At 51.4% G+C, this 25,942-nt stretch overlaps 1 protein-coding gene across 9 annotated transcripts in view; it reads right to left on the minus strand.

The window, feature by feature from the left end:
- Nucleotides 1-501: 501 nt before the first annotated feature.
- The window catches only part of KIAA1671, a 184,568-nt gene continuing 159,127 nt past the window's right edge, over nucleotides 502-25,942 (minus strand). For 8 of the 9 annotated variants that reach the window (XM_082698804.1, XM_082698802.1, XM_082698806.1 and 5 more), the window contains 7 exons: nucleotides 18,447-18,565; nucleotides 15,348-15,603; nucleotides 12,302-12,476; nucleotides 12,056-12,183; nucleotides 9,870-10,003; nucleotides 7,331-7,413; nucleotides 502-6,199 (listed from right to left, as the gene is read on the minus strand). In XM_082698804.1, the coding sequence (XP_082554930.1) occupies nucleotides 7,335-7,413; nucleotides 9,870-10,003; nucleotides 12,056-12,183; nucleotides 12,302-12,476; nucleotides 15,348-15,603; nucleotides 18,447-18,565 (891 nt within the window). In that variant the 3' untranslated portion in view covers nucleotides 502-6,199; nucleotides 7,331-7,334. Of the gene's footprint in view, nucleotides 6,200-7,330; nucleotides 7,414-9,869; nucleotides 10,004-10,240; nucleotides 11,581-12,055; nucleotides 12,184-12,301; nucleotides 12,477-15,347; nucleotides 15,604-18,446; nucleotides 18,566-25,942 lie in introns of those variants that run through there. The other variant, XR_014302718.1, reaches the window with a different exon arrangement.

Consider the following 25,942-nt stretch of genomic DNA (forward strand, 5'->3'; position numbering starts at 1 on the left):
TTGGCACTATTGCCATCAGGGGCCGGTTAACTCTTGGTAGTGGGGAGCTGTCCTGTTCACTGTAGAGATATTGAGCAGAATCCCCAGTCTCTACCCCTTAGATGCCAGCAGCATCTCCCTTCCCTCTTTGCAATAAGCAGAAATTCTCCCGTCATTGCCTTTGCCAGGTGTCATGGCGGGGGTGGGGGGCGGTGTGCACAGTCCACCCAGTTGAGAACCACTGCCTTCAACTCTTGCCCACTGAGGTCACTAACACCATCCCCCATATGGGAGCTCCGATGCTCAGCGATATCTCACAGCCAGGAGGAGACAGAGTGAGGATTCAAGCCCATGTTGAATGGAAATTCTGCTTTGTCTCCATGGGTCCCCCTCACCCAGGACCCCAGCTCCCCCCTTCCTGCCACGTGGCCCCCAGCTCAGCAGACAACAGACCAATTCAGCTGGGGACGGGCGTGCATGCATGGGAGAGCCCATTCATCCACCCACTGACACACCGAGTTCTTCAGTGCAACTTGCATCAAAGCTTTATTTGCTATTTTCATGGTCTGAATGCAACATCTTTGTACATGCAGAGGTCATTCTGTGTGACGGCAGTTGGCCAGGTCCCCAACTGTTCTTCTGTCCGTAGGAAACCTCTTTACAGTTGCAAAATATAAAAGCACTTGTAGATACCCAATACTCTGTGAGGTCCAGGAAGCCCCGTTTGTTTCAATGTTAAAAATATAGGTTTTTCTAGATGAATTCTCAGTCACACGAGTAGAGATTCTTTCTGGAATTGGAGAAAGTGCCTGTCGTCCACCTTCTGTTCAGAACCCCTTAGAGCTTGTGAATTCGTAAGGCAATTGCAAGAACGCCAGTAGGCAGCAGGTGTGACTTTCCTGTACACGGGACTCCAGTTTCTTTCCTGCCATGACTCAGGAAGGGACTCAGAAGAAAGGCTCAGAAAATATAGTGTATTTATATGTATTTTCACTCCCCGCCCCTTCTTACAAACTGTTTTGAGGATCAGGGTCATCTGGGAAGTGCATCACTTCTAGAATATTGGTATGATTCAGGAAACAACACAGTACAAAATATCTTCCATAATACAATATATTACTTTGTGAGCCCCCAGTTTACAGATCTATAAGGCTATGTGGAATGAGACCGGCAAAAAGCTCAAATTGTTCTTTAGACAATGGCGTGGTTTTGTTTGTTTGTTTTTACAGGTGTGACACCATTAGAGACTGTCCAAAAAAAAAAAAAAAAAAGGCCAGTCTGATTCATGGAGGAAGATTATCAGGTAGCAGGTTAGAGGGTGACTCTAAGGAAATTTGGGGGTGGGAGGGGGGATAAGTTGATTGATTTTAAAGGTTAATTTGCTAGGAACCTCGGGCTGATTTTCCAGAACACAAGATTTCTGCACCCCTCCCTGAAGGACCCAATCCAAACCAGAGAAAAATTCTAGAGGGGTGGCAACCAAAGGGGAGAGGCTGGTGAAGACCGTGGTTTTCCACGTGGCTCTGAATTTTCAGAACTTCAGTTCCCCCAAATCCCAACAGGGTTGACTCATAGCAACTCCTCAGCAGAGCCGGATCCACGGCTCCCCAGGTGGCTGTCGCCAAGGTGGGCCCCCGTCCAGATGTGGAGTGGCTCCCTCCATGTCAACATTGTCCCTCTTACCCCGTGGACTCATGAGGCCATGGGAGTTTTGCTTCCATGTTTTAACATGTGGTGGAGGAAGAAAGGCACAATTGAGGGTGTGGGAGGCTTCCCCGTGACTGCAGTGACCTGTCACAGTGTAACTTAGGGGCAAGGGTGTCTTCCGTTGGATGGAACTTTTCTCCTGCCTCCACATCTCCCCCTTGGGTTCACACTGAAATGCTAGTTTACATGAAGGCTAAGTAATCTGGCTTCCTGTACTGAATAATGGGACTGGGGGGTCGGGGGTGGGGGACTCACAGGGATTGAGGGCACAAAACAGACACTGGTGAGGGAGAGGCAGGCTCCAGTCCTCTCCATGGGACAATGTCTTCCACACAGGCCCAAGTCGCCTTTAAAAACGCACGTAGTTTGGGAGGTGATTTGACCACACACCTGTGGATTTTCAGCTTTGTGATCATGCCTAGCTTCTGGGGCAATCTGGGGGCATCATAGTGGAAATTTAAATGTACAAGCGTTAAGTGGACAAGGCAGCTGCTAGGGCTGAGGACAAGCAGCTGAGCTCCCTTCTGCGGGGGGAAGCATGCCAATGGTTTCCTCCACTCCCTTGCACAGCCTCTAAGCTCTGGGACCTCAGGCTCAAGCCTATTTCGATGTTCGCTCCTTAGCAATATCTAGAGTTGGCCTCGTTTCCCTGGATGCACAAAGGCAAACACCTTTGTCTTAAAGGGGTTGGCCTGCCTCCCTGGAAGAGCTCCCACCTGATTGTCCTCTTCTCAAATCCTGGATAGCCTGAGGCTGTCAGGTCTGTGTCACTCAAAACCCCCAACATGAAACAACTCGAGGTTTCAGTTTCACCAGGATTTCTCTGGGGGCACCAAGGAATTCTCCACAATACTAATTTTTGAGGCCCCACTGTGGGGTTTCATAGGCCAAAGGCCTCTGTTTCATCAGGCAAAGGCCACGAGGAAAAGGATCTAGATACGCACTTATCAAAACACCAGCCATCAAAACGCTAATGTACAAAGGATGTGTGTGTGTGTGTGTGTGTGTGTGTGTTTAGATACGGACTTATCAAAATACCAGCCATCAAAACGCTAATGTACAAAGGATGTGTGTGTGTGTATGTGTGTGTGTGTATGTTTAGATACAGACTTATCAAAACACCAGCCGTCAAAACGCTGATGTACAAAGGGTGTGTGTGTGTGTGTGTGTGTGTGTGTGTGTGTGTGTAGAGATTGTACATACATAGGGATTTGCGTTCTATGAAAGGCTCTCATTTAAGGAGAGCCAAAGGCCCCCAGAAAGCTGATTGGATGAGGGCAGGAGACTTGATTGCATACAAACCATTAAGGCATATTAAGTTAGTTTAAAAATAGATTTCCAAAGGTGGCTCCAGGCCAACTCAAGAAACTAGCAAACAACCTCTTGCTTAGCATCAGAGAGCTCAGTCAGCTTACAAAGAAGGGAAAAGCAACAATGCACTTGCCCAGCTATCCGAAAAAGTTCCAAGCATCATTCACTTCTAACTTCACTGGACTGAGCACAGCGGGGTCCAGAGGTCAAGGGGACTCTGCACGGAGAGGGTGGCTCCTGACCCACTGTGAGGGTCTGCTGTGCAGTGGAGAGGTGAGGCTTCTCTTGTCAGTTTCATGGGAGGGGGGTGGACTTTGTATGTTTTAATCACCAAGGAATTAAATGGATTTCTGTTTCCAATTCAGGTATGGGAGGTTAGGCAAAAGATCTCCAGGTTAATCTCAAGTTTAAGTCTCCAGGTTAAGTCTCGTGCTTTTCTTTCCTGTTGGGTATACTTGGGCTACAACATTCGTAATTAAGAATCGGAGAGTTTTGCATTGTATTTATAGTCTCATTGAACAGAGCAGGTCAGTTCCTGTTGTCTAAGATGGTACCAAGGGGCCCTTCCCACCTGAAGGAAAGACAGATAGCAGCCAGGAAGCATTGGTCAGGACATGAGGAGTGACTTTAAAGGGGACCTACTGACCTGCAAAGCCATTGTATCAACATTGTTTCAAAACATTAACCAGATCTAGGGGCTCCTGGATGGCTCAGTTGGTTAAGCATCTGACTCTTGATCTTAGCTCAGGTCTTGATCTTAGGATCATGAGTTCAAGCCCTGTGTTGAACTTAAAAACAAAACAAAACCACAAAACCCCACAAAACAGAACATTAACCGGATCTAAAAGAAAGGAAAAGAAAGAAAAGAAAAGGGGCACCTGGGTGGCTCAGTGGGTTAAAGCCTCTGCCTTCGGCTCAGGTGATGATCCCAGGGTCCTGGGATTGAGCCCCACATCGGGCTCTCTGCTTAGCAGGGAGCCTGCTTCCTCCTTTCTCTCTCTGCCTGCTTTTCTGCCTACTTGTGATCTCTGTCAAATAAATAAATAAATAAAATCTTTAAAAAAAAGAAAGGAAGGAAGAAAGAAGGAAGGAAGGAAGGAAGGAAGGAAGGAAGGAAGGAAGGAGAGAAAGAAAGAAAGAAAGAAAGAAAGAAAGAAAGAAAGAAAGAAAGAAAGAAAGAAAGAAAGAAAGAAAAAATTCACCCAAAGCAGCAGTTCCTGGAGGAATCAAATCTCCACCTAATGGCCACAGAAAACTGACTGACCACTAACTCAGGGAATGAAAAGAACACAAACTATTATCAAGCAGGGCCAAATCTCTAGACATGAGGCTCCAGATGCAAAAGGCTTGGTGGGTGACAGGGTCCAACAACTGCCCATTGGTAGCCCAAGGTCACCCAACAGGACCTGGGGCTGGGGAGGAGCTTCAGTCCCTGTCTGTGGTGCTGAACCTGGAGAAACAGTTTGCTCTCCATCCTTCACCCCAAGTGAAGGAAGAGATGGTAAAGGATGATGAGAAAGAAGAGATGGGGAGACAAATGGAGACTCCTGGAGACATGGCCAGGGAGAAGGAAAGTATGTTTTGACACCTTTTGCAAATAATGGATTTTCAAGAAAGACTTGCATGTCTGGGGAAATCAGTAGGTAAGGCCCATCCATTCCACATCTAGCCTTAGAAAACTCAGTCCTGGGGCCCCTCAGCAGTACCAGGGGGCCCTGTGAACTGTCCCAGGTGTCTTTCTCACCAATGGGCTTCTCCCCAGCAGGATTGGCACACGGTTTTGGCAACTCCAGGGATGGCAGGTGGCCAGTCAAGCCTATCTGGGATGTTTGCTGGAGCCTTGGGTTTCAGAGGTGGAGGAGGCTGGTGTTGAGGATTTCCAAAAAAAAAAAAAAGACCATGTAGAGAGTGCCTACGACCCCCAGAGGTCTTAGAGATTCCTGGGAATGAGCTTAGAGCAAGGAAGAAAAAAAAAAAGAGGCAAGGCAAACCCTATACTTTGTCACCTAGCATCCAGCACTTCTGTCCAGAGAAGATTTCAGGAAGACCCTCCCTTCCTACATTTAGACCTAAAGGAAGCACTCTGTCAGGTGGTTTGCACGGGGTGGGGCAGGGGAGTGGTAGAAGGAAGAGGTGAGAAGAAAGAGAAGAAAACCTCCCCCCATTCATGCATTTGTTCCAATTTGGAATGAATCTTCTACGCCAGTATCTTGGGTGCTGTTCAAAAAAGACTGGAGAAGAAGATTCTCAGGGCAGGTCTGCTGTTTGAGAGGGAAAGGCACTGCCATCCAGGCTGCTGCCCCTGATGAACCCTTGAGGCACTCCACAGAAACCAGAGCTCAAATGAAAAGAAACCAGGAAAATATATACACAGAGGTGACAGCTGGAATTTTTTTTTTTTTTTTAAAGCATGGATGGGGTAAGATAACCTGAGATGATCAGATACTTCAAGCAAATTATTCATACACCTTTCCTTCTGCTCTTGAACATAGAAAACATATATACATATCAAATTTCAAAGACAATTGGCTGAATTATTGCTTTAACGCCTTCTAAAGCAAACCAAAGTGATGTATAATGAACAGATCATCTCTGCACACAGCCCCATTGTAAGGATAAACACACCTGAAATAAGGATGGGTATGTTTAAAATACTGGAGCTGCTGATTCTTGGAGAGGGAGGGAGATGGAACTCACCAAAAAACCCAACGCAGCCCAACCGAGTGACGCTGCCTTGGGTCACAATTACAGCAGGAAACTTGAGTTTCTTCTTCCTTGGAAATAGACTTTTGAAAGGGACCTCCCCTGGTGTTGGGGCAAGGAATACTTTCACAATACAGGTGTTTTCCAGAGCCCAGGGAGATGGTTCAACTCAGATTGATCTTCCCGGAGTGATGTCTCCGGGTGGAGACAGTGGAAATGGACATTGTTCACGTAAAACACAAAACCACCAGCATGGACAATTCTGGGCAGGCTGGCTTTGTTCTCCGCCTCAAGTGCTGTCTGGGGAGACGTGCAGGTGCTGGAAGAGGGTGGGTCTTCGCATCCCGATCTGGAGAGAGCCTCTGCAGGGGGCGGGAGTCACCGGGCTGTGTTCTCCACCCGGCTGGAAGGGTCTAGGCAGGAACAGCATCAGCATGGCCTCATCTTCGGGTTCTGACAGTTAAGGCTTCTGTTCATTATACGTGGCAGTGTCCCCTGTCTGGAGAGGAGGGGACAGTCCTGGTGTCAGCAAAGGTAACATGGGACCCTCGGTGTCTCTGCCATCAAGCCTTTAAACCTTGTCTGGTATTCTCCAAGATGGCCAGCCCCCAGCCCCAGAGGTCACAGGCTAGAAAAGATGACCTTTTTTTTGGAGAGAGGCGAGGAAGGAGACAGGTGGCCAAATGCAGTAGAACCCACAGGAAGTTTAAGGTCAGGTTAGGGTTCCAGCCTGTTTCCTCAAATGGATGGCTGGAAGGTTCACAGAGATATGACATATATAGCACTAAACACAAAAACCAACACAGGATCCCATTCCTTATCCAAAAACCCTTGAGCACAGATTGCCTGGGAATTTAGAATTTGGTGGGGTAGGGTTTATTGTAGACACATATACACATGCACATAGGCATACATATATATTATGAAATGCCCCTGGATTATACCCATAGCATAAAACACAGACAACCACGTAGGTCAGGCTTTGCTACAAGTAGTAAGTTATGAAAATGCTTCAGTGTCAGTGTTTTCTGGATCTGAGATTCACAGGTAAGGGGACAGAGGGTCTCCCGGGCTACTCACATCAGAGCCGGTTTCTAGGAATTATGAGCCATAGTTCCCATACCTAGGACTGACCGCCAGCATGTCAGCGCCTCTTTAGTGAGCCCCAGGGACCCCTCGAGGACATAGGGGCTGTTACCCCATTTCACAGATGGGGAACCTAATGTTCCTCTAAGATATGAAGTCACTTGGGACCCACACCAGGGCAGTTCTAATCATTTGACCTTCTTAGTCCTCTTTCTTTTTCCAAGTTAAATTTTAATCAAACAGGTTGCATATGCATGTAAAAATTGGGGAGGCATTTTGGATTAAGCTAATTGCTGATGTCCCCCTTTCCACTTTACAAAAGGATTTTGAGATGCAGTGAGAAGTGCATGAGCCCAGAGCCTAGTTATCCTAGGTTCCTCGACCAGGCTGTCCACCTGGGTTTTTTCCCTTAAGAGGAAACAGATCAGCACTACCGTCTTCACTGGACCCCAGAACACCCGCACCCATTTTCCCTTCTCTCTCCTCAAGTCTCTGGCCCTTGGCTTCCGGGCCCAGGCTCCCCACTGTGCTTCCCACTTCATACCTGCTCAAGCTTGGTTCTCATACAGGCTTTGCCTCTTCTTGGATTTTAGCTCCTTTAACCACTGGGGAGAGGGCTCTTCCGACCTGAAACCACAAAGCCAGTGAGAGTCAAGTGCGAGCCAGACTGAGGGCTCCTTGCAGGCGGGGCTGTGAGGCACCCGACCCCGCATCCTCAGTGCCCAGGCAATGCTGAGCCAGGTACTTGCAGGTGGTAAAGATGCCTGTGTTAACACAACCGAGGAACAAGAAACAGGAATTAAACAAAGTCCCTAGTAAAAAGGAATGGTAAATAAATCACAGTATGCCCATTCTATGAAAAAATCTGCAGCTGTGAAGTTGCGTTGACACATGAATTATCTCCATCCATCCATTTATCACCCCAAGCACACCTCCATCCTTCTAGGTCTCCACCCACATAAATGCCTATGCTGGTTAATTGCATTTGTCAACTTGGCTAGGCCACTGTACCTAGGTATTTGGATGAACATTGTTCTAGAAGGTTTTGTGAAGGCATTTTTTTTGTGTGTGAAGGCATTTTTTAAGATGAAATTAATATTTAAGTCAGTAGGCTTTGAATAAAGCAGATTACCCTCCCTATTATTGAGCCTCACCCAATCAGTTGAAGATCTTGCTAGAAAAAGACTGACCTCTCCAGAAGAAGAGGGAATTCTGATCACAGACCACTTTGGGTACTCAAACTACAATACTGGTTCTTCCCTGAGTCTCTGGTTTATCTGTGTGCCTTACAGATTTTGAACTTGCTGGTACCCATGATTAGGGAAGCCAGTTCCTTAAAATCAATCGCAATCTCAATCTCTCTCAACTATGGCCTTGCTTCTCTTCACCTCTTGTCCTTTTGCTTCCCACAGCCCACTCTATGCTCTGGTAATAGGCCCTGCCTATAGCTCCCCTGTAATGTCAGGCCTCCAGGCCTTTGCATGTGCTGTGACTTCAGCCTGCGACCCCCTCATACTGCCCTATTTTTGTCTATCATGACTCAGCCCAGGCAACTCCTTCTCCTGGAAGCCTTTTTCTGCACTTTTCTTCCTCGGGTCCAGGTTTCGAGTCCTTCCTCTATCATGGGGGTCAGATAAAGAGCCAGATGGGAAGTAGTTTTGACTTTGTGGGTCATGGGGTGTCTGCTACAACTAGTCAATTCTGCAGCACAAATAGGAGAGGAATGGGTGTGGCTGTGTGCCAATAAATCTTTATTTACAAAAACAGACAGTGGGCTGAAATCTGGCCTGTGGGCTGTAGCTTCCCAACTCACTGCTCTATCACAGCACTTAAAACATTACAAAATTAGGGGTGCCTGGGTGGCTCAGTGGGTTAAGCCTCTGCCTTCAGCTCAGGTCATGATCTCAGGGTCCTGGGATTGAGCCCCATGTCGGGCTCTCTGCTCAGCAGGGAGTCTGCTTCCTCCTCTCTCTCTGCCTGCCTCTCTGCCTACTTGTGATCTCTGTCTGTCAAATAAATAAATAAAATCTTAAAAAAAAAAACATTACAACATTAGTGTGAATAATTCTTTACTTTTATGTCTTAACTTGTGAAAAGAATCCCACTCTCTCTCTCTCTTCTTTTTCTTAGCACCAAGGAGAGGTGGGGAGTGGGAGAGAGAGAGAATTTTAAGCAGGCTCCATGCCCAGTGAGGAGCCCGACCCAGAACTCGATCTCAGGACCCCAAGTTCATGACCTGAGCCAAAAACAAGATTCAAACGCTCAGCTGACTGAGTGCCCCAGGCACCCCAGAATCCCACGCTCCTTTATTGGTCTGCAAGCCAGCACCAATGCAAAGGGCTCTGCACGCCCTTCTTCTTTTCGTCCTCATGACTGCCCTGGAAGGTTAGAATGAGGAGTAAACCCATTTTGCAGATAAAGAGGCTGAGGCTCAGAGAGGCAGAGTGACTCCCCCAGGCCAAGCAGCTTGTCAGTTGCACCACTGGGATGAAGTTGGTTGTGTGATGTGTTTTTTTTTTTAGAGCTATGCTCTGTAAAGTCCAACCCTGGTTGCCAGAGTGCCTGGTCTGGGAGCCCCGTGGTGGGGAGGTGACAGGTGCTGTGCTGGGCTCATCTCTGTGTCGTGTTGGCCCAGCCTGGGATGGGGGCAGTGGCTCCACACAAGGTGGCTGAATTCAGTGAATGTCATTCAGCCTGGCCGTGCCCTTCTATCCGTCTTCCCGGGTCTCCCCGATTCTCCTGAGACAAAGGCCCTTCCCTGGAGGGTAAGAGGAGGGAGGATTCCTCAGTTTCCCCACCAATCTGGAGAGGGCTGGGCTAGGTAGGTAGTCTTCCCACAACACAGCCCTGGATCTCCACGTGGGATGTGGAGGGAGCGGGGAGAGCGAGGCCAGCCAGCCTCATTCCAGGCCCTCTTTCCCCATCTCTGCGAGTGTGTGTTTAGCTCTCAGGCTGCCTGGGAGTTTGTGTGAGCAAAGCTAGAGGGAAAGATACAGCTGCAACTCCCTTTGAATGCAGCTCTAGGACCCAACAAGCCCCCACCCTGAGTCTAGGGTGGAGGCCTCCTCCTCAAGTCCCCTCACCTGTCGTCCTTCTCCACGCTGGAGGGCAGCACGCGACTGCCCAGAGTGAAGGGAGCCTTGGGCGTCTTGGGCTGGGGGGCCCAGCCTGGGGCCTCGCTGGGGCTGTCGGCCTCCGGCCTCTTGTGCAACTGAGCCTGGGAAGAGAAGAGAGCCACGTCTGTAACCGCCTCTGGTCTGTGGAAGGCTCCCATCTGAAGGCACTGTCGCTGTAGGGCAACAACAGGGCCACCCAGCAACTGAATGGACCCAGGCAGGCAACACGGGGTGGGGGAGATGCCGCCTGATCTTGGAGGCTGAGAGAAATCAGACACCAGGCAAGTAGTCTACTCAGCCACCCTTGGCCACTATAATCAAAGAACCACCACTATAACCTCGCACAATCATGTCCTCTCCTTTTTGATGGAAAAGCCACCATTTATATGCTCTCGGGTTGGGATGTTCTGTCTCCTTTAGCTGCCCATGAACCCCGGAATGGAGGTAATGGCCACATCTTCCACTTGACATTCAGCTGTGCTAAGCTTCTTGGTCCTATGTCCACATGGATAAATGAGGTTTTTGTTTGTTTGTTTGTTTGTTTTTAAAGATTTTATTTAGGGGCGCCTGGGTGGCTCAGTGGGTTGGGCCTCTGCCCTCAGCTCAGGTCATGATCTCAGAGTCCCAGGATCAAGCCCCTCATCGGGCTCTCTGCTCAGCGGGGAGCCTGCTTCCCCACTCTCTTTCTGCTTTCCCTTCTCCCTCTCTGTGTCACATAAATAAATAAAATCTTAAAAAAAAAAAAAGATTTTATTTATCTATGTGACATAGAGAGAGACAGCGAGAGAGGGAACCCAAGAAGGGGGAGTGGGAGAGGGAGAAGCAGAATTCCCATAGAGCAGGGAGCCAACATGGGGCTTGATCCCAGGACCCCAGGATCATGACCTGAGCCGAAGGCAGATGCTTAACAACTGAGCCACCCACGTGCCCCTAAAATGAGTTTTGACTATCACATTCCCACAGGAAAAAGGCAGGGTGGATTCCCCCCTTTTCTGGAAGGCATGGTTGGGGATGGGATGGCAGTGTGGTGTGTACAGAGCTCCCCCAGGGGACCGGGGTGTGGTGGTGGCAGGTGGCCACTGTCCCCCACGTAACACTGGACGGCCCCCATCACCATCATCCACCTGACCCCTCGGGGTGCTGAGCATCCACCATCCGGACTCTAACCAGGCCTAACGTATATGACACACATTAGCCCGAAGCAGAGGCTGGCTCTCTGTTTTACAGAAGAGTAGCCTGAAGGTCAAAGGCCAAGCTGTGGGCCCAAATCACACAGTTTTCAAGACCTGGGATTCACAGGTCTGCCCAACCTCAACCCCAACCCTGGGGCTCCTTCCCGAATGAGCCCAGTAGCCTCCGGTGATGGTTAGGACTGCTGAGTGTTGCCCATAGCTGGGCATGCCTAGAGCAGGTGTGGCTGCCCCAGGTTCAAGGAGCTCATGCTAACGATAGCACGAATCTCAAGAGCCTTGTCTGGACAGCAGGGGGGTTGCTGAGCCATGTCCTGGGACCCAAGGCAGGGCCTCGAGAGCTATGTGGAGTGTCTGCGGGGAGCCCAGCGCCTCTGCTGCCTGCTGTGTTAGGCTGCCTGTGACACATCCTTTGTTCTGACGGGAGAGGAGAGGCGAGAAACCGCTGGCCTAGAGCAGCGGCGGCCAGTTGTTCCCATTTTGGAGGCCTGTAAAACCAACCACAGGGACAAGTGTGCAGCTGCTGTTTACTGACTTTCTACTCCTGCAGAAATGGCAGGCATTGTGGCAGTGTGAGTTGTCACTGGGGAAAGCTGTGCGAGGGGTGTGTGCGGACCCCCTGAACTATTTCTGCAACTTCTTGTGAGTGGAACTGTTTCCGAAGTGGAGAGGGAGGCGGGGAAGAGGGAAAGAAGGAAGGGAGAGAGGGAGGGGGAAAGGGAGAAGGGAAGGGAGGGGGGGAGTGACAGAGCAGGGAAGAGAGGAGGGGTGGGAGGGAAGGAGGGGCAGGGAGGGAGGAAGGCAGGCAGGCAGGGAGGGAAGGGGGAAGAGAGGAGGGAAGGCAGGGAGGGAGGGGGGAAGAGGGAGGGAGGGAGAAAGGAAGGGAGGGAGGGGAGGAAGGACACCTGGGGCCTGTTCTCCTCCCTAGGAGGTTGAGCGTAGTCTAGGTGTGACCCTCGGTACCTTTAGCACTGCGGGGTCCATGCCCGGAAACACAGGCATCCTCTGCGGGTGGCTGGTGGGGGTCCTCTCAGCCCTGGAAGGCTTCTCCTCCTCCTCATCTGACTCTTCCCTCTTGGGAGATTTCTCTTCTGTCCCAAAGAAAAGAGCACCGAGGTCACTGGCAGCCGCCTGACCCTCATGCAGTCCTTGCGCCATCCTGCTGTTCAGGGGGGCGTCTATGGAGAAGGGACGGCATGGCGTGCATACCTGTTGAGTCCTTGAACATCCACGCACTGTCAGCCTCCTCCTCCAAAGGAGACTTGCTCTCCGACTCACTAACTCGGCTGCGCCGGAGGGAGTGGGAGATGGGAGCCCGGCGGCGGCTTCTCTTGCTGAGTTGCACCCGGGTCTTGAGGGCACTTGAGTCGAGGACTGAGGTTTGCTTTGGGAGCAGCAGGCAGGAAGAGGGAGAAAAGCATGGGAACCATTAACCGAGGGCACCGCCCACGGGAGGTGTGTGCTGCTTCCCTGGAACACAAGATGCTATCTGGGGGGTACGTGGGCCAACCTCGTGAGCAGGCTGGCCCAAGTACCCCCCAGTCACCTCAGCACTGTAAGTCACCTCAACACCGTAAGCCTTGATTTCTCCACAAAACACACCACAGAGGCTGGTGATGCTAATCACGTGAGCCTTGATGGCGCTGGCACAGGGCCAGCTACAAAATGGACATAAATGACAATGCTTTTCCCCTCCTGGTGACTTCACAGGAGCATGGGAGCCAGCTCAGTATACAGCAGGAGCCCAATTAATGTTTGCTTGCTTGCTGAATGAATAACTGAATACATCATCTGACTAAATCTTTGCAGGAACCTTACTCACACAGGACCCAGGAGCCGAGGCATTCTTAGTGCAGCCCCCCATCCACCCACAATAATTTGGGGGGCAGGTGGAGAGTGCAGAACAATGCATTTGTGCCAAGCCTTTGTCTGCAAGCATCACACTCTGAGCAGAGTCAGGTGGATGGTCCGTGATGCTTTCTAAGAGGATCACCTTCCAGAACAAAATGTGTGAAAAATGCAGACGAGCCAGGGGGGCGCAGCAAGGAGGTGGGGTGGCCCCTGGCCCAGTGATCATCCCTGGGGAATGGCAGCAAAGAGCTCTGTGTTCGATCCCACGTGGTTCAAATCCTAGCTGTGTGAGCTCGAGCCATGGCCTTCACCTCCGCAAGATGCCCCTCTTTGTGGAAAAGGGGATCACAGGAATATTGGCTGCCCACAGTCGTGGGGAGAAGTCAGTGAGCCTAGGTGGGGCTAGTCCTGGTTGGAGACAGCACCTGGCCAAGGCTGACACAGGCAGGAGCTGTTACAGGCCAGCTCCCGTGCTTGCCTAAAATGTGGGGTTCTCTCTCTTGGGTTTACTCTGGAGAAGTCCCATCAGCCAAGGCCTTTTCCAGGAGTGAGGATGGGCTAATCTCGGTGAATCATTTCCCAGGGCTGGTAAGCGGCAGAGGCCACACTGGGGGCGGGAGGAGGGAGCTGATGTTTGTGTAGCTGCTTCTCAAAGTGGTTGTAATGGTGGCCAGTGGGGGCAGCTGATGGGACTGGGGGCGCAGGGATGGGGGGAGAGACGGAAGTCCCAAACTGGGGACTGCTTCACGGATCCAGGTTTTCAGACTCGGAGAAAGGAAGAGGGAATTGCCTCAGGGAAGAGCTGGCTTGGGGGGCTGCTGGGTCTGTTTCCCCAGGACTATCCCTGTGACCGCAGGCTGGGGCAGGGCCTGGAGGCCTTGGTCACTCACCTTCCCTCTCAGCCTCCAAAAGGCCCCACAGGAGCCCCGAACCATAGTGGGCAGTGCCCATAGACCTCAGCCTGTGATAAATAAGCATCCCAACCTGCGCTGGGGGACACTTGCATCAGTCACCCAATGGCCACCTTGCTTCTCTCATCTGCAGAAGGGGACAGGCATCTTTGCCTCCTGGGGTTCCTGGCCTGTGAGCAGTCCAGGGGCCGACACTCAGGGACTAGTGGCTGGGATTTATAACGGACACTGAGAAAGAACAGCTTAGTGTTCTAGAAGGTAAGTCCAGCGGATCGTGCCATGGCCCTGGTGACATCATACAAGCACGTAAGCTTGGCACACAGCTTGAGCTCGGTACATGTTTGTTGAATGAATACCTGAACACATCATCTGACTGAATCCTTACAACCCACACCATGTCCCTGTTTGTGTAGTGGGTGGCCCAGGGGAGACCGAACTTGTGTCTTTCTTCATCTCTGCCCTTCTTCAGAGGGGCCAGCAGGAGACCCTGACCATACTTAGAAGGGGGAACCCTTTTTGAGGATCCAGAGGAAGCCCCCTTCTCCCCAAGCGGTGGTGTTCCTTCTCTGGGAGGAATCTGGGTAGCCATTCCTAAGAGTGTGGGCCTGAGACTTTATTACCAGGAGAGCAGACTGCTTTTAGATTTTGCACATTTAGGTGATTGGGGGTTGGGGGCGGGGGGCGGGTAGCCTTACTGTCAGGGAAGGAGAATAATGGGACTTCAAGGACTGAAAAGGAAACTGCCGGCAGGTGGTGCTCTTGTGGGAGAAAAGGGGACCTGTACTGGTCCCGAAGGGTCTAGAGCAGGATACCATTGGGCCTGGGTGGCTGGCATCCTGGAGGCTGGCTCTGCTTGGGACCTAGGAGAGCTGAGTTCTAGGGCGTGCCCTGGGGGATCCTGGGGCATGAGGACTATCTGTACCTGAAGGCTCCCTTCTCTGGAGCAGCCACTACCTATTTACAGAGAGACTTGGATCCCTGGCTATCAGAGACACATCCTCCAAGCAACACCTTGGTGAGAACACTCCGCAGATTTGGTGTGAGCCAAACTCCAGACTCTGCATGCCTGGAACTGCAAACCTCGGGCAGCCTCCTGCTCCCCACTGTCTCCCAACCCCACCCCACCCCCCACCCCTGGGATGAGAGGCCATACTCCCTGCTTACCTAATAGGTGGGGGCTAGGATCAGTTTTAATTTGAACACATGCGATTATGTTTGAGGTCGCAGAGCCCACTGTGCTAGCAATTGGTGGATGAGGAAGCCAAGGCTCAGAGAGGTGAAGATGTGCCCCCAGACACACAGCTGGTGTGTGGCAGGTGCAAGTGACATGCAGACATCAGTCCCATCTCAAAGACTGTTCCCTCTGCACCCACCACAGGGGCTCCTGGCACACAGATTCTACCCCTGAGAGGCGCCACTCACTGGGAGACGTCAGAGCATACCTTTAAGAAGAAAGGACTCTTTCTGACTCACACTCCCAGCTACCAACTTACATCAATGAAGGAGAAGTCGTCCACCCTCTTCGTGGGGCAGGGGTCCAGCGGGGGCAGCCCCTCCATCCCATCGGTGGATTCCAAATCGGTGCTGGATTGGTCCATGCTGGTGCTCCGCTGGTCCCTGGAGCAGCTGTGCGGGTCCCCAGCTGAGGTGGCCTCCGTTTGGGAGGACAGTGAGGACAAGCGGCTGCTGGGGAGCTGCCTCCGGGCCGACAGGGCACTGCTGTCCGGGGATGGGGACTCGGGGGCCAGACTACAAGAAAGGAAGGAAGGGAGACATCCTTTGTGCAGGTGGTGACACAGAACTGAATTTCAAGGAGAGGAGGTGGCAGAAAGCATATTCAGGCTCTTTCTTAGACACAGGATAGCCCCGTGGGATAACCTTTCTGGGCACAGCCTGGAGCTGTTCGTGATGTCTCTAGAACACCTGGACAGGCATGGAATGGGAGGGATCGGTCAGGCCCCATTTCAGACCCTCCAACCCTGCCCTGGGCAGGATGGCAGGTCACTCATGGTGACTGGGCTCTTACCATGTGGCAAGTGCAAGCCAGAGTATAAAGCTCACATTGGATTCCCAAAACTTTGGGGGAAAAAGAGAGAGAGAGTATAAAATACTGATGCATGTTAAAATGATAATATTTCAGATCTGGAGCCCCTGAAATATTGTCATTTAAATTAAATTTTTAAGATGAATTCTGTTTCTTTTTTACTCTTTAGAGGTGCCTACTAGGACATCTTAAATGACAGATGCCTCCCATTTGCAGCTTGACTTGTATTTCTGTTGGACTGCGCTGATGTCCTCAAAAAATCACCAGCAGGGGTGCCTGGTGGCTCAATTGGTTAAGCATCTGCCTTCGGCTCAGGTCATGATCTCAGGATCCTGAGATCGAGCCCCACATCGGGCTTCCTGCTCTGCAAGGGAGCCTGCTTCTCCCTCTCCCTCTGCCTGGCACTTCCCCTGCTTGTGTGCACTCTCTCTCTCTGCCAAATAAACAAAATCTTAAAAAAAAAAGTTAAAAAAAAAATCACCAGCAGTCACTTGTGGCGGAGCAGGAGGCAGGGGAATCTATCTTTGTGGTTCCATTCATTCACACATGCATGCATGCAGTAGAGATTTACTGAGCACTTACTACATGCCAGGCACTGCTACCCCCGGAGTCACTGAATTCTCTCCCCAATCCTTTGAGGCTCACCCTATAATCCTACTATGGCCAGCACAATGCTATCAGGTAGGATTAGCCCCAGGAAGTTGAATATTAACCTCAAGAGGAAACCAAGGCACAGAAGTGTGACATGGTTTTGTCCACAAGGGGCATAACTCATTCCAGAATCCATGCCCATGGAAATGTTCCCATGGAAATGTTTCTAAGTATGGCTTGTATAATCCGAACCACGTAAGACAGATATGTATAAATAAATTAAGTCATCAAATTAAAAAACGCTCCCCATTAAAAAGATACCAAAGTCAAGAGCACGGGAGAGTCAGCCCTGAGGAAGGGCAGCTGGGCACCAGATACCACCTCCCTAATAAAGGAGGGTCTGCCCTGGAAGCCACCCAGGCAGCACCCTTGCACAGAACCTGAACTTGGGGCTTCACGGCAGGAGCACGTCTATGCTCTGTCCACTCTGGGATGATTTTATTATTCAGAACAGGCAGGATGTGGGGGTGTGGGGTGTGGGACTAAAGCAACGCCCCCACTTCTCGGACGTGCGGGAAATACCACCAAGGAGGCAGCAGATGGCGCTGCTGGCCAGGACTGGGGACTCTGCAGCTGCTAGAGGGGGCCAGGAAGGAGGCGCTGCAGTACCCCTGGGAAGAGAAGGGGGCGCCCACCCACATACGAGAACCCAGGTCCCAGAGACCAGCTGTGGGGAATGGAGGCCCAGGATGGGAGCAAAACCCAGAGGCAGGCTTTCGGACTCAGAGTCCAGTGGGCTCTTGCAGGAAATCTAAGTGAAGTCTAGGGACATTTAAATACGCTCATTAACGTCACGGGTTCAGCGAGATAAAGCTTTCACTGATACTACAATAAACCTTTGCTTCCCTTTGCCTTCTTCATACCTGTCTTCAATTCCTGACTCTCACATCATCGGCTGTGGGACATAACCCAGTAGCGGCCTGTGACCACTCCCAGCAGGGAGTGCAGGGGAAGCAGGCAGGGGACCTGGGGCTGATTACACGCGCTCCCTGGGCATACGACCCACAGGCAAGGAAACCGAGTCCCGCAGAGAAACAGCGAGCAGGGTGCCATGCTGCAGTTGACCCAGGTCCCTCTGACTTCAAAAGATCCCGCCACCCTGACCACGGTCACATGACCACAAGATCCTGGGGCCCTGGGCTACGGAAGACGTGAGCTGAGAACCCGCAGTGTCCACCCCGTCGTACCCTTCCAATGGAGGAGGAATGTCAACTCTGCAAAGCACAGACTCATTTACCCAGAGTCCCATCGGCAGCTAGGGTGGGGCTAGCTAGAATTCTGAGCTGCCTGCCTCCTGTGTCCAGGCTGTGTAGTGCTTCTGCAATAGTCCTAACCTGGCAGACATCCGAGGGCCCTACGAGCCATCCGCTGGGGCAATATTAAATGCAAGACACAGCTTATGAAACAACATGTGGAATATGTTGCTCTATTTGTAAACACACACAGACACACTGAATAAAGTCTAGACAGACATTGAAAGAGAAGCATCGACGTCTTCATTGATGGCCTGTATGCTGGGATTATAGGTGGTTTTCATTTTCTTTGTAACTCCTTTCATCGTGGTGAGATACACATAACAAAGTTGGCCATCACACAATGTCATTCTGGAACATCTTCCCAAAAGGAAGGTGGCAAGGTCGCCCCTACCTAGTCACTCCCAGCCCCCGGCAGCTAATCTACTCTCTCTCTCTCTATGTATTTACCTATCCTGGACATTTCACGTATCCTTTTAAAATAATTTTTTTGTACTTTCTAAATTTTTTTCCGACAAGAACGGATTACTCTGCTGTTTAAAGATAGAACAGGTCTGAGTAATAGAGAAATGAGAGGGCACGGGGGCCATGCTGCCTTCCATCCAGACACCCTACCCCGCAGCCGGGAGCCCCACAGGCCCTACCTCTCCCCGCTCTGGCGCTGGTCTGCCCATGTCCCATACTGGCTGTCAGCTTCCTGCACAAGGGTGTCGGTGTCCTTGGCCTCGGGGGTCCGCCTGGAGAAACACTGCTTCAGCTGGTCCTGTAGAGACAAGCCAGAGAGGAGAGATTTTCAGCCGGGAGAAATGCTCAGAACCCAGTCCCTGGCTGACACAGATCACATGGCATCACCCTCAGCTCAATCCTCGCCCCCTCCTGCCCAGCTCTCTACTGTGCTCAGAGGCTGGTCCAAATGTCTGGGGTGGACATTCGAGTGACCAACTGTCCCCATGTGCCCAAGACACCATAGGAGGCAGGCCTGTCGGTGTTAAAGAAAAGCAAGCTGGGATGAAGGTATCACCTTCCCCGGCACGCTGCCCATCCTCAGGGCACTCCCTCAGCTGTCCCCCGCCCCCACATTCCCACCACCACCACGTTTCCAACACAGCACGCATAGAGCATTTAACATGCCCGGTGTCAACCAAGCTGTCTGTACACCACCCCACTGAACTGAAGTTCCATGGCCATCCTGATTACAATCCCATTTTCCAGATGAGAACATGGAGGCTCAGACCAGTGAAGTGACATGTCCCATATCAAAGAGCCAGCCTTGGCGAAGCAGAACTCAAACCTGGGCAAGAGGCTTGGGTCCGTGTCCAAACACGGACACGCTTGGGTCCGCTGCACCCCAGGCAAACTGATCTACCTGCTCAGTGGCTGCCTCTGCCCTTGCCCAGGGCACCTGGAAGGAGTTCTGGCACAGGGAGGGCAGCCACGGAGCTCCATTAAAAGAATGAACTGCTAGCTTCCCTACCCTGTTCACTTTGGCAAGTTAAAAGCCCATTCCCGCTCAACAACCTTCAATGGCTCCCTACTGTCCCCCAGAGGAAATCCAATAGCCCTTGTAACTGAGCCCCACATTTCCTCTCCAGTACCATCTCTCTGCCACCCACCCCACATTTCCTCTCCAGTGCCATCTCTCCGCCACCCACCCCAAACAAACCCTTCCTCCCACCCTCCCTGACCTCCTCACTGAGTCCCACACAAGCCTCACACATCCTGGCCTCTGTGCTTTTGCTTGTGCCCCTCCCTCTTCCTACCTATCCTCTTGGTCAAAGTCGTTACAACCCACAGTGGTCTCTCCCCCTGCTGAGCTCTCCCTGCCTACCCTGGATTCCCTGTTGTACCAGGTAAAGTTCGATGTAGAGGTTAATTACTCCACAGAAATTTACTGAGCACCTACTATGCAGCAGGCACCCGGAAACCGGGGCTGGGGGGTGGTCATGACACAGACGCAACCCCTGAGGCTGTAACTTAGCTGAGGCCAGCTTTGAGGCCAGAATGTTCTATCACCTTCATCCACACTCCATGCTTTTACGCAGCTTCCACGAAACCATCCCTGGCAGAACAAGCCTATGTGGTCCAGGGGAATGAAGCGTTTGGGGATACTCAGGTACCCCATCATGCTCAAGGGGATGCTGTAGGAGCGGGGTATGCAAGGACAGGAATTTGGACTAAAACCCTCAGCGGCCTCTGATAATTGGCTGCGCTAGAGGACGCTAATGATAGCTAATGATCATGTTCGAACAATGCCAGTGTCACTCCCTGCCTGCAGAATGCTTTCTCCAAGTCACCAGAAGAATACACGTTTGTTGCAAAACATTTAGAAATTACAGAAGTGCACAAAGAACAACACTTTAAAAACACCCGTCACCCATGGACAAGACTCTGGCACAGTCCTGCCCAGAATTCCTACTGGGTACTTCATCCAAATCCTCTTCTTTAAATGGCTGAAGAAGATACCACTGGCTGAACTCAGCACTGTTCATGGAACCAATCCCCCATGGCTGGGCATTTAGTGGTGTGTGTGTGTGCGTGTGTGTGTGTATTTTGCTGTTATAAGCAACAACATGACAAATGTCCTTGAGGTTCAGGTGACACATCTCTGTGATTATTCCCACAAGAGAGGTTCCTAAGTACAGAATCACTAGGTCAAGGGGTGGCGTATTTTTAAGACTTTGACTCCTGATGAGTGAGCCGGCCGTGGGACGGGCTGCCCAATTGCCAAGCCCATGGGCAGTGCAGGGGTGGGGGGGTAGCTGTATGCATGTTTTTGGGATGAAGTCAGTCCCCGCTTGGGGAAACGAGGGAGGTTTTTGCCTTGAAAGACCACCTGACATTCCAGACACCCTGCACCCCGAAAAGAATTCTCCAAGGGACCCGGAATGGAAGTGGTCATCTGTGCATGCTCCCAGATGCTCACTGTTTCTCAAAGATGTCACAGAATTAGGCATTCCCTAACTGAATCCCCTGCATGGGTCAGAAGCCAGAGGTTGGGGCCTCCAGGGGTTCCTTTTGGGCTTGGCATGGCTGCCCCAAGCACATGTAGGGAGGGGTCTTGCGTCTGTCCCCTCCCCCCATGCTAAGCTCAGCAGGAGGAGGCTTTGGGTCATGGCTCAGGGGGAAGAGGAGTGCTTGCTATCTCCACTCTGCCCCCCATCACCGCCCCCACCCTGACCCATGTGGCCTGGCTGAGGGGCTCCACCTATTCAAGCCTCAGTCTCCTTAGAAAAGCAACGCTGGTTGTGTGGCTTCAGGGAGTTAATCTTGGGAAACCATTTAGCTTAGGAGCCAGGAGCCTGGTGATCAGAACCATTTTCATTGTCCTTCCCCCAGGGACGGGGGATCTTTCAGTGCTCAGGATTAGAGGAAGGGAGGTCCAGGTGGGGCCTCTGGAAATCAGAAGAGCAAGGTCCATAGAATGCTGACGGTAGGAATCAGGGCAGGAGGTGGGGGAATTGCTTTCTGACCTTCCTCGGATAGTCTGGAGGCAAGGGAGGCAGTGCGGGTGGGGGTGGTGTTGTTATTAATGGTGTGCAGCAGCAACATGTGGGTTTCCATCCATCCCTGTCTGTGGGCCCTTCTGCAAAGGTTTAGGATTCGTGCACAGGCAGGGATGAGTGCTTTTTCCCTCCACCGCCTAATACCACACTTGAGATTCCCAAGGGCAACACCCCTGACTCCTCTCTCCCTCACTTCCCCAGTCTGGGCCCTTCCACTTGGCTGTGCCACCCTTCTATGCCCCAGGCCACTCACTCTCTTACCTCTAGACCTGCTGGAGCAGCCGCCACCCCTCAGCTACCCTTCATAGTTCAACTTTGAGGGCTCTTCTTCCAAGAAGCCCTCCCTGAACCATCCCCTAGATCCCAAGTCCCTCTATCTGTGCTAGTTAATACGGTAGCCTCTAACCACATGTGGCTATTTGAATTTAATTTAAATTTGTCCAAATTTAAAAATACAAAGAATTCAGTCCCTCAGTGGCACCAGCCACGTCAAGGGCTCCATAGCCACATGTGGCTGTCACAGTGAACAGCCCAGACACTGAGCATTTCCATCACTGTAGAAAGTTCTGGTGGATGACACTGCTGTAGAACTTCCCACAATATCATAATTACAATTGACCTGTTTCCTTTCAGTCTCTCTAGGACAAGTACGGTTTCTGGAGCCAGAATGTCTGGATTCATTACATGGGAGCTGTGTGACCTTGGGTAAGTTACTTAACCTCTCTGTGCTTCCCATGTCTGGACAAAGCGGATGTTCACTTTCTAAAGGTCGGATTTGTAATCGGCTCGAAAGCAGGATATTCTTTCAAGTCAGTTTGGCCTCAGAGGCTACAAAGACCTTCACTGTCCACAGGCAAGCAGATACCGACCGGCAGTCTGAACACACACTGGAGAAACTCAGGATGAAGAGCCATCCACCTGAGGCCCACAGGAGTCCTGGGGAGTTCCCCCTCTGGAACATGAGCTGGACCCTCGCGATGTGCACCCGTGATGGATAGCCATCCAACACCCACCCACGTTTCAGTTGTCATTTGCCACACGAGGATAATCACATCGTGTCCTTTAAAGCAAGAAGGACTCTTGAGATGATTCAGTTTTCACGTGAGAAACTGAGGCACAGAACACAGGAATTGCTGTAGTTCTCCCAGGGAGGAAGAGGCAGAACTGGGACTCCAAGTTCCTGTCCTGGAGCTCTTCCTAGCGCCCCCTCCCCCAACATCCACCCTCCCCACCTTTCCCTGGATGCTCAGGATATTTGGAGAGGCTCTGAGGAGAAGTGTCTATTACAATAGGGAAATGTACATGGGAATGCTCTCGAAAAACCTCAGAACTTGGCAGGTTTAAAAACTACTTGCTCAGACCAGTAGCTCACCAAACCCCAAGCCTCTGGTGGTTATCAGCCCAGAGCCCCAAATGGCTAACTTCGTAACAGCTGTGGTGGGCAGTATGCTGGGGAGACCAGGCTAACACTCACCTCTAAGGGCCGTGTTGAAACACACTGAACACATATCCTGAAATGTAAAACACACGTAACCCTCGACTCAGCAATTCTGGTTCCAGAAATTTATCTCAAGAAAATCATTAGACACGCTTGCCAAGATCTATGAACATGGATGCTCCCTGCAGGGGAGCAAATATTGCAAAATACTGGAAATATCATTGCAAAATACTGCAGACATCACTGCAAAATCTTGGAAATGACCTAAATGTCCAATAAGACGAGGATCAGTGAAATGCAATACGGTATTATCCACACGACTCAATAAACACAGCCAAAAGAGTATTTACTGTCAGAAAAAATATCTTACACTAGCAAATGTGAAAAAAATAAAAAAGGTAATGCGACAGCATGTGTGTATGTGTGTAAAATACCGGTTTTGTAGAAACAAACACATAAATGTATAATGAGCACAAGCCAAAGGAAACCTCTGAGGGCCCCCCAGCAAACCATTGGCAGTGACACCATCAGTGGGGAATAACAGGCTGTTATTAATGATGCTGACTTTGTGTAGCATCTGAACTTGAAGTTTTATATCCCCCTATACTCAGACAGCACAATCAAAATCAAATATAGTTTATTAAATCACACCTCTAATACAATCATATCATATGCATCATGAATGAAGAACGAATCAGAAATCTTTACTTGTTAACCCGTATCAGAACCTAGCCAACTTTCTCTCTACAGGGTCAGATAGTAAATATTTGGAGCTCCGGCACCCATGTTGAGTCTCTGTCCCCACGACTCAACTCTGCCTGTTACAGACAATATGGGAGTGTGCATGGCTGTGTTCCAATAAAACTTTATTTTTTTTATTTGTTTTTTAAAGGTTTTATTTATTTATTTGATAGACAGAGATGACAAGTAGGCAGAGAGGCAGGCAGAGAGACAGGCAGAGAGACAGGCAGAGAGACAGGAGGAAGCAGGCTCTCCACGGAGCAGAGAGCCCGATGCGGGGCTCGATCCCAGGACCCTGGGATCATGACCTGAGCCGAAGGCAGAGGCTTTAACCCACTGAGCCACCCAGGCGCCCCCAATAAAACTTTATTGACAAAACAGGTGGCTGGCTGGATTTGGCCCTGACCTCTATCCTTTTGACTGCCATCTGCATGAAAACGGGGACTGTTCATCCAGTGCTGCACCCCAGCACTTAGAACAGAGCCTGGCCTAGGGTAGTTGTTGAATAAATATTTGTTGGAGGAAGGTGTTTCCAAAAATAACAGTGAGTGGGTGTGAGCTTCTTAACCAGAAAAGGCAATGTAGTTATGGAGGGGGTGGGGAAAAGAGAAAATAAGGTGCCTGTATGTATTCTGGGGTGTCTGACACATCAGCCTGGGAAAGAACCTTGAATCGGAAGAGCACTCCAGGGCTGACAGAGCAGTTTTCAGCAATTCAAGATGCACATCCCCTCCCCCTTCTGCAACTCTACACTCTTCAGCTGTGCGCGGAGGCAGGCTCTGTGACACCTGCTGGGTCTCTGCCCCTGAGGGACTGCAACCTTTCCTCTCTCCTGCTCCACTCAGTCTCGCACCAACAGCTGAGGAGTAACAGTAACGGTAATATCAAGGGCTGACACTCCTGAGCACTGGCGATGTGCCCCTCATTTTGCCATCTGATGGTCCCAAGCAGCCCTATTCGGTAGGAATATCATGGACCCATTTTACAAGGGAGGAGACTGAGGCCCAGAGATGCAACCGGACATGCCCGAGCTCATGCAATTACAAGGTGTGGTGGAGCTGGGATTTGAACCTGGGTTGGTTTGACGCCCAAAGCCCATGCGACGTCTCCTCGCTCTGGCTTGAACTGGAGAGCTTGTCGGGTCCTCCATGGTCATTTTACAGATGAGAAAGCCAAGGGCTGGAGACAGGGAGGGATGCCTGGTTGGGCCCGGCATCCAGGTGTCACGATTCCCTGTCCCGTGCCCACCCCCACAGTCCATCTCTAGTGGAGTCTCGGGCCAGGAAGGGAGAATGAGGGGGGTTGCTGGTCCAAGACGGACGGGGCCCCCAGTGTGTCACATTCATGCACACCCCAGGCTAGGTTCTTTAAGTAAGAGCACTGGCCATCTTAATGCAGCCTGCTCTGAACCCCAAGGTCCAGTGCCCACTCACCTTGCTGCGTATACTCCCCTTCACGCCTGCCCCTGTGGCCACAATGATGCCCCTTCACACCACAGGCCTGAACCCGTGCTCTTCCATCTGCCCAGGATACCCCTCTGCCTGGCCAAGGGCTGCCCCGCAAGCATCGGCCGGGGGGCGGCTTCCCTAGCCTGAGTCCCAAGTCCCGACTGGAGTCTTCGCCCTCTGAGGCCTGATCCTGGCTGGTGGTTCCCATCACCTGTATGATTTGTGGGATGCCTGTCTGTCCCAGGACAAAAAAAAAAAAATCTCCCTGACTGGGTGAGTTGCATTTTCTCACTTTGGATTCACAGTGTTATTTGCAGTCCCTGGCACTTAGAAAATGCTCAGTAAAGCAAAAGGTAGGCAGGAAGGGAGGAGCCAGGGAAGGAGGGAAGGGAAGGACAGGAGAGGGAAAGAAGGAGAGGGAAGGCAGACAGGCCAGAAGGAACTGGACGAGGAGCAGGGTGGGCAGAGTCCTCAGACTGAGCCCAGTGCTGCCAGCAAAACCTCACACAATGTCCCCTCCCTGTGGGCTCCTTGCAGCCTACAATGTCACCTTAGGCTGCGGCACACTGCCCAGTGGCGGGGGCTGATGCCTCCCGGGTAAAGCTGGTGCCATCCCAGCTGCCGACCTCTCTCAGTGGGCTCTGAGAACAACAGTGCATCGAAGGCCAGGCATGGCCACACCATGGTGGTCTGGATTGGGGCCCAGCTCAGGATCTGGGCCAGTCACCTGGCCGCAGTCTACTCGGGGGACACCATAGGCATCACTCAGTGGGGCAGAAAGGTCTTGGGGTCATCTCGGGGTTGGTGGCAAGCTTGGGGTGGAGGAGGGAGGGTGGAGAGAGTGAAGGACAGACAGAGAGATGGACAGGCAAGCGGAAGCAGAGAGAGCAGCAGTAAGAACAAAGACAGACAGACACATGGGCAAGAGACCGAGATGTGGAGGAGGTTGTGTGCCGGGCCTGGGGTTGGGGGTCCCACCTGGACTGCAGCTCCAGGCGCCGCCCACAGAG

This window comes from Mustela nivalis, assembly GCF_964662115.1.
Source record: "Mustela nivalis genome assembly, chromosome: 14".
Lineage (NCBI taxonomy): Eukaryota > Metazoa > Chordata > Mammalia > Carnivora > Mustelidae > Mustela > Mustela nivalis.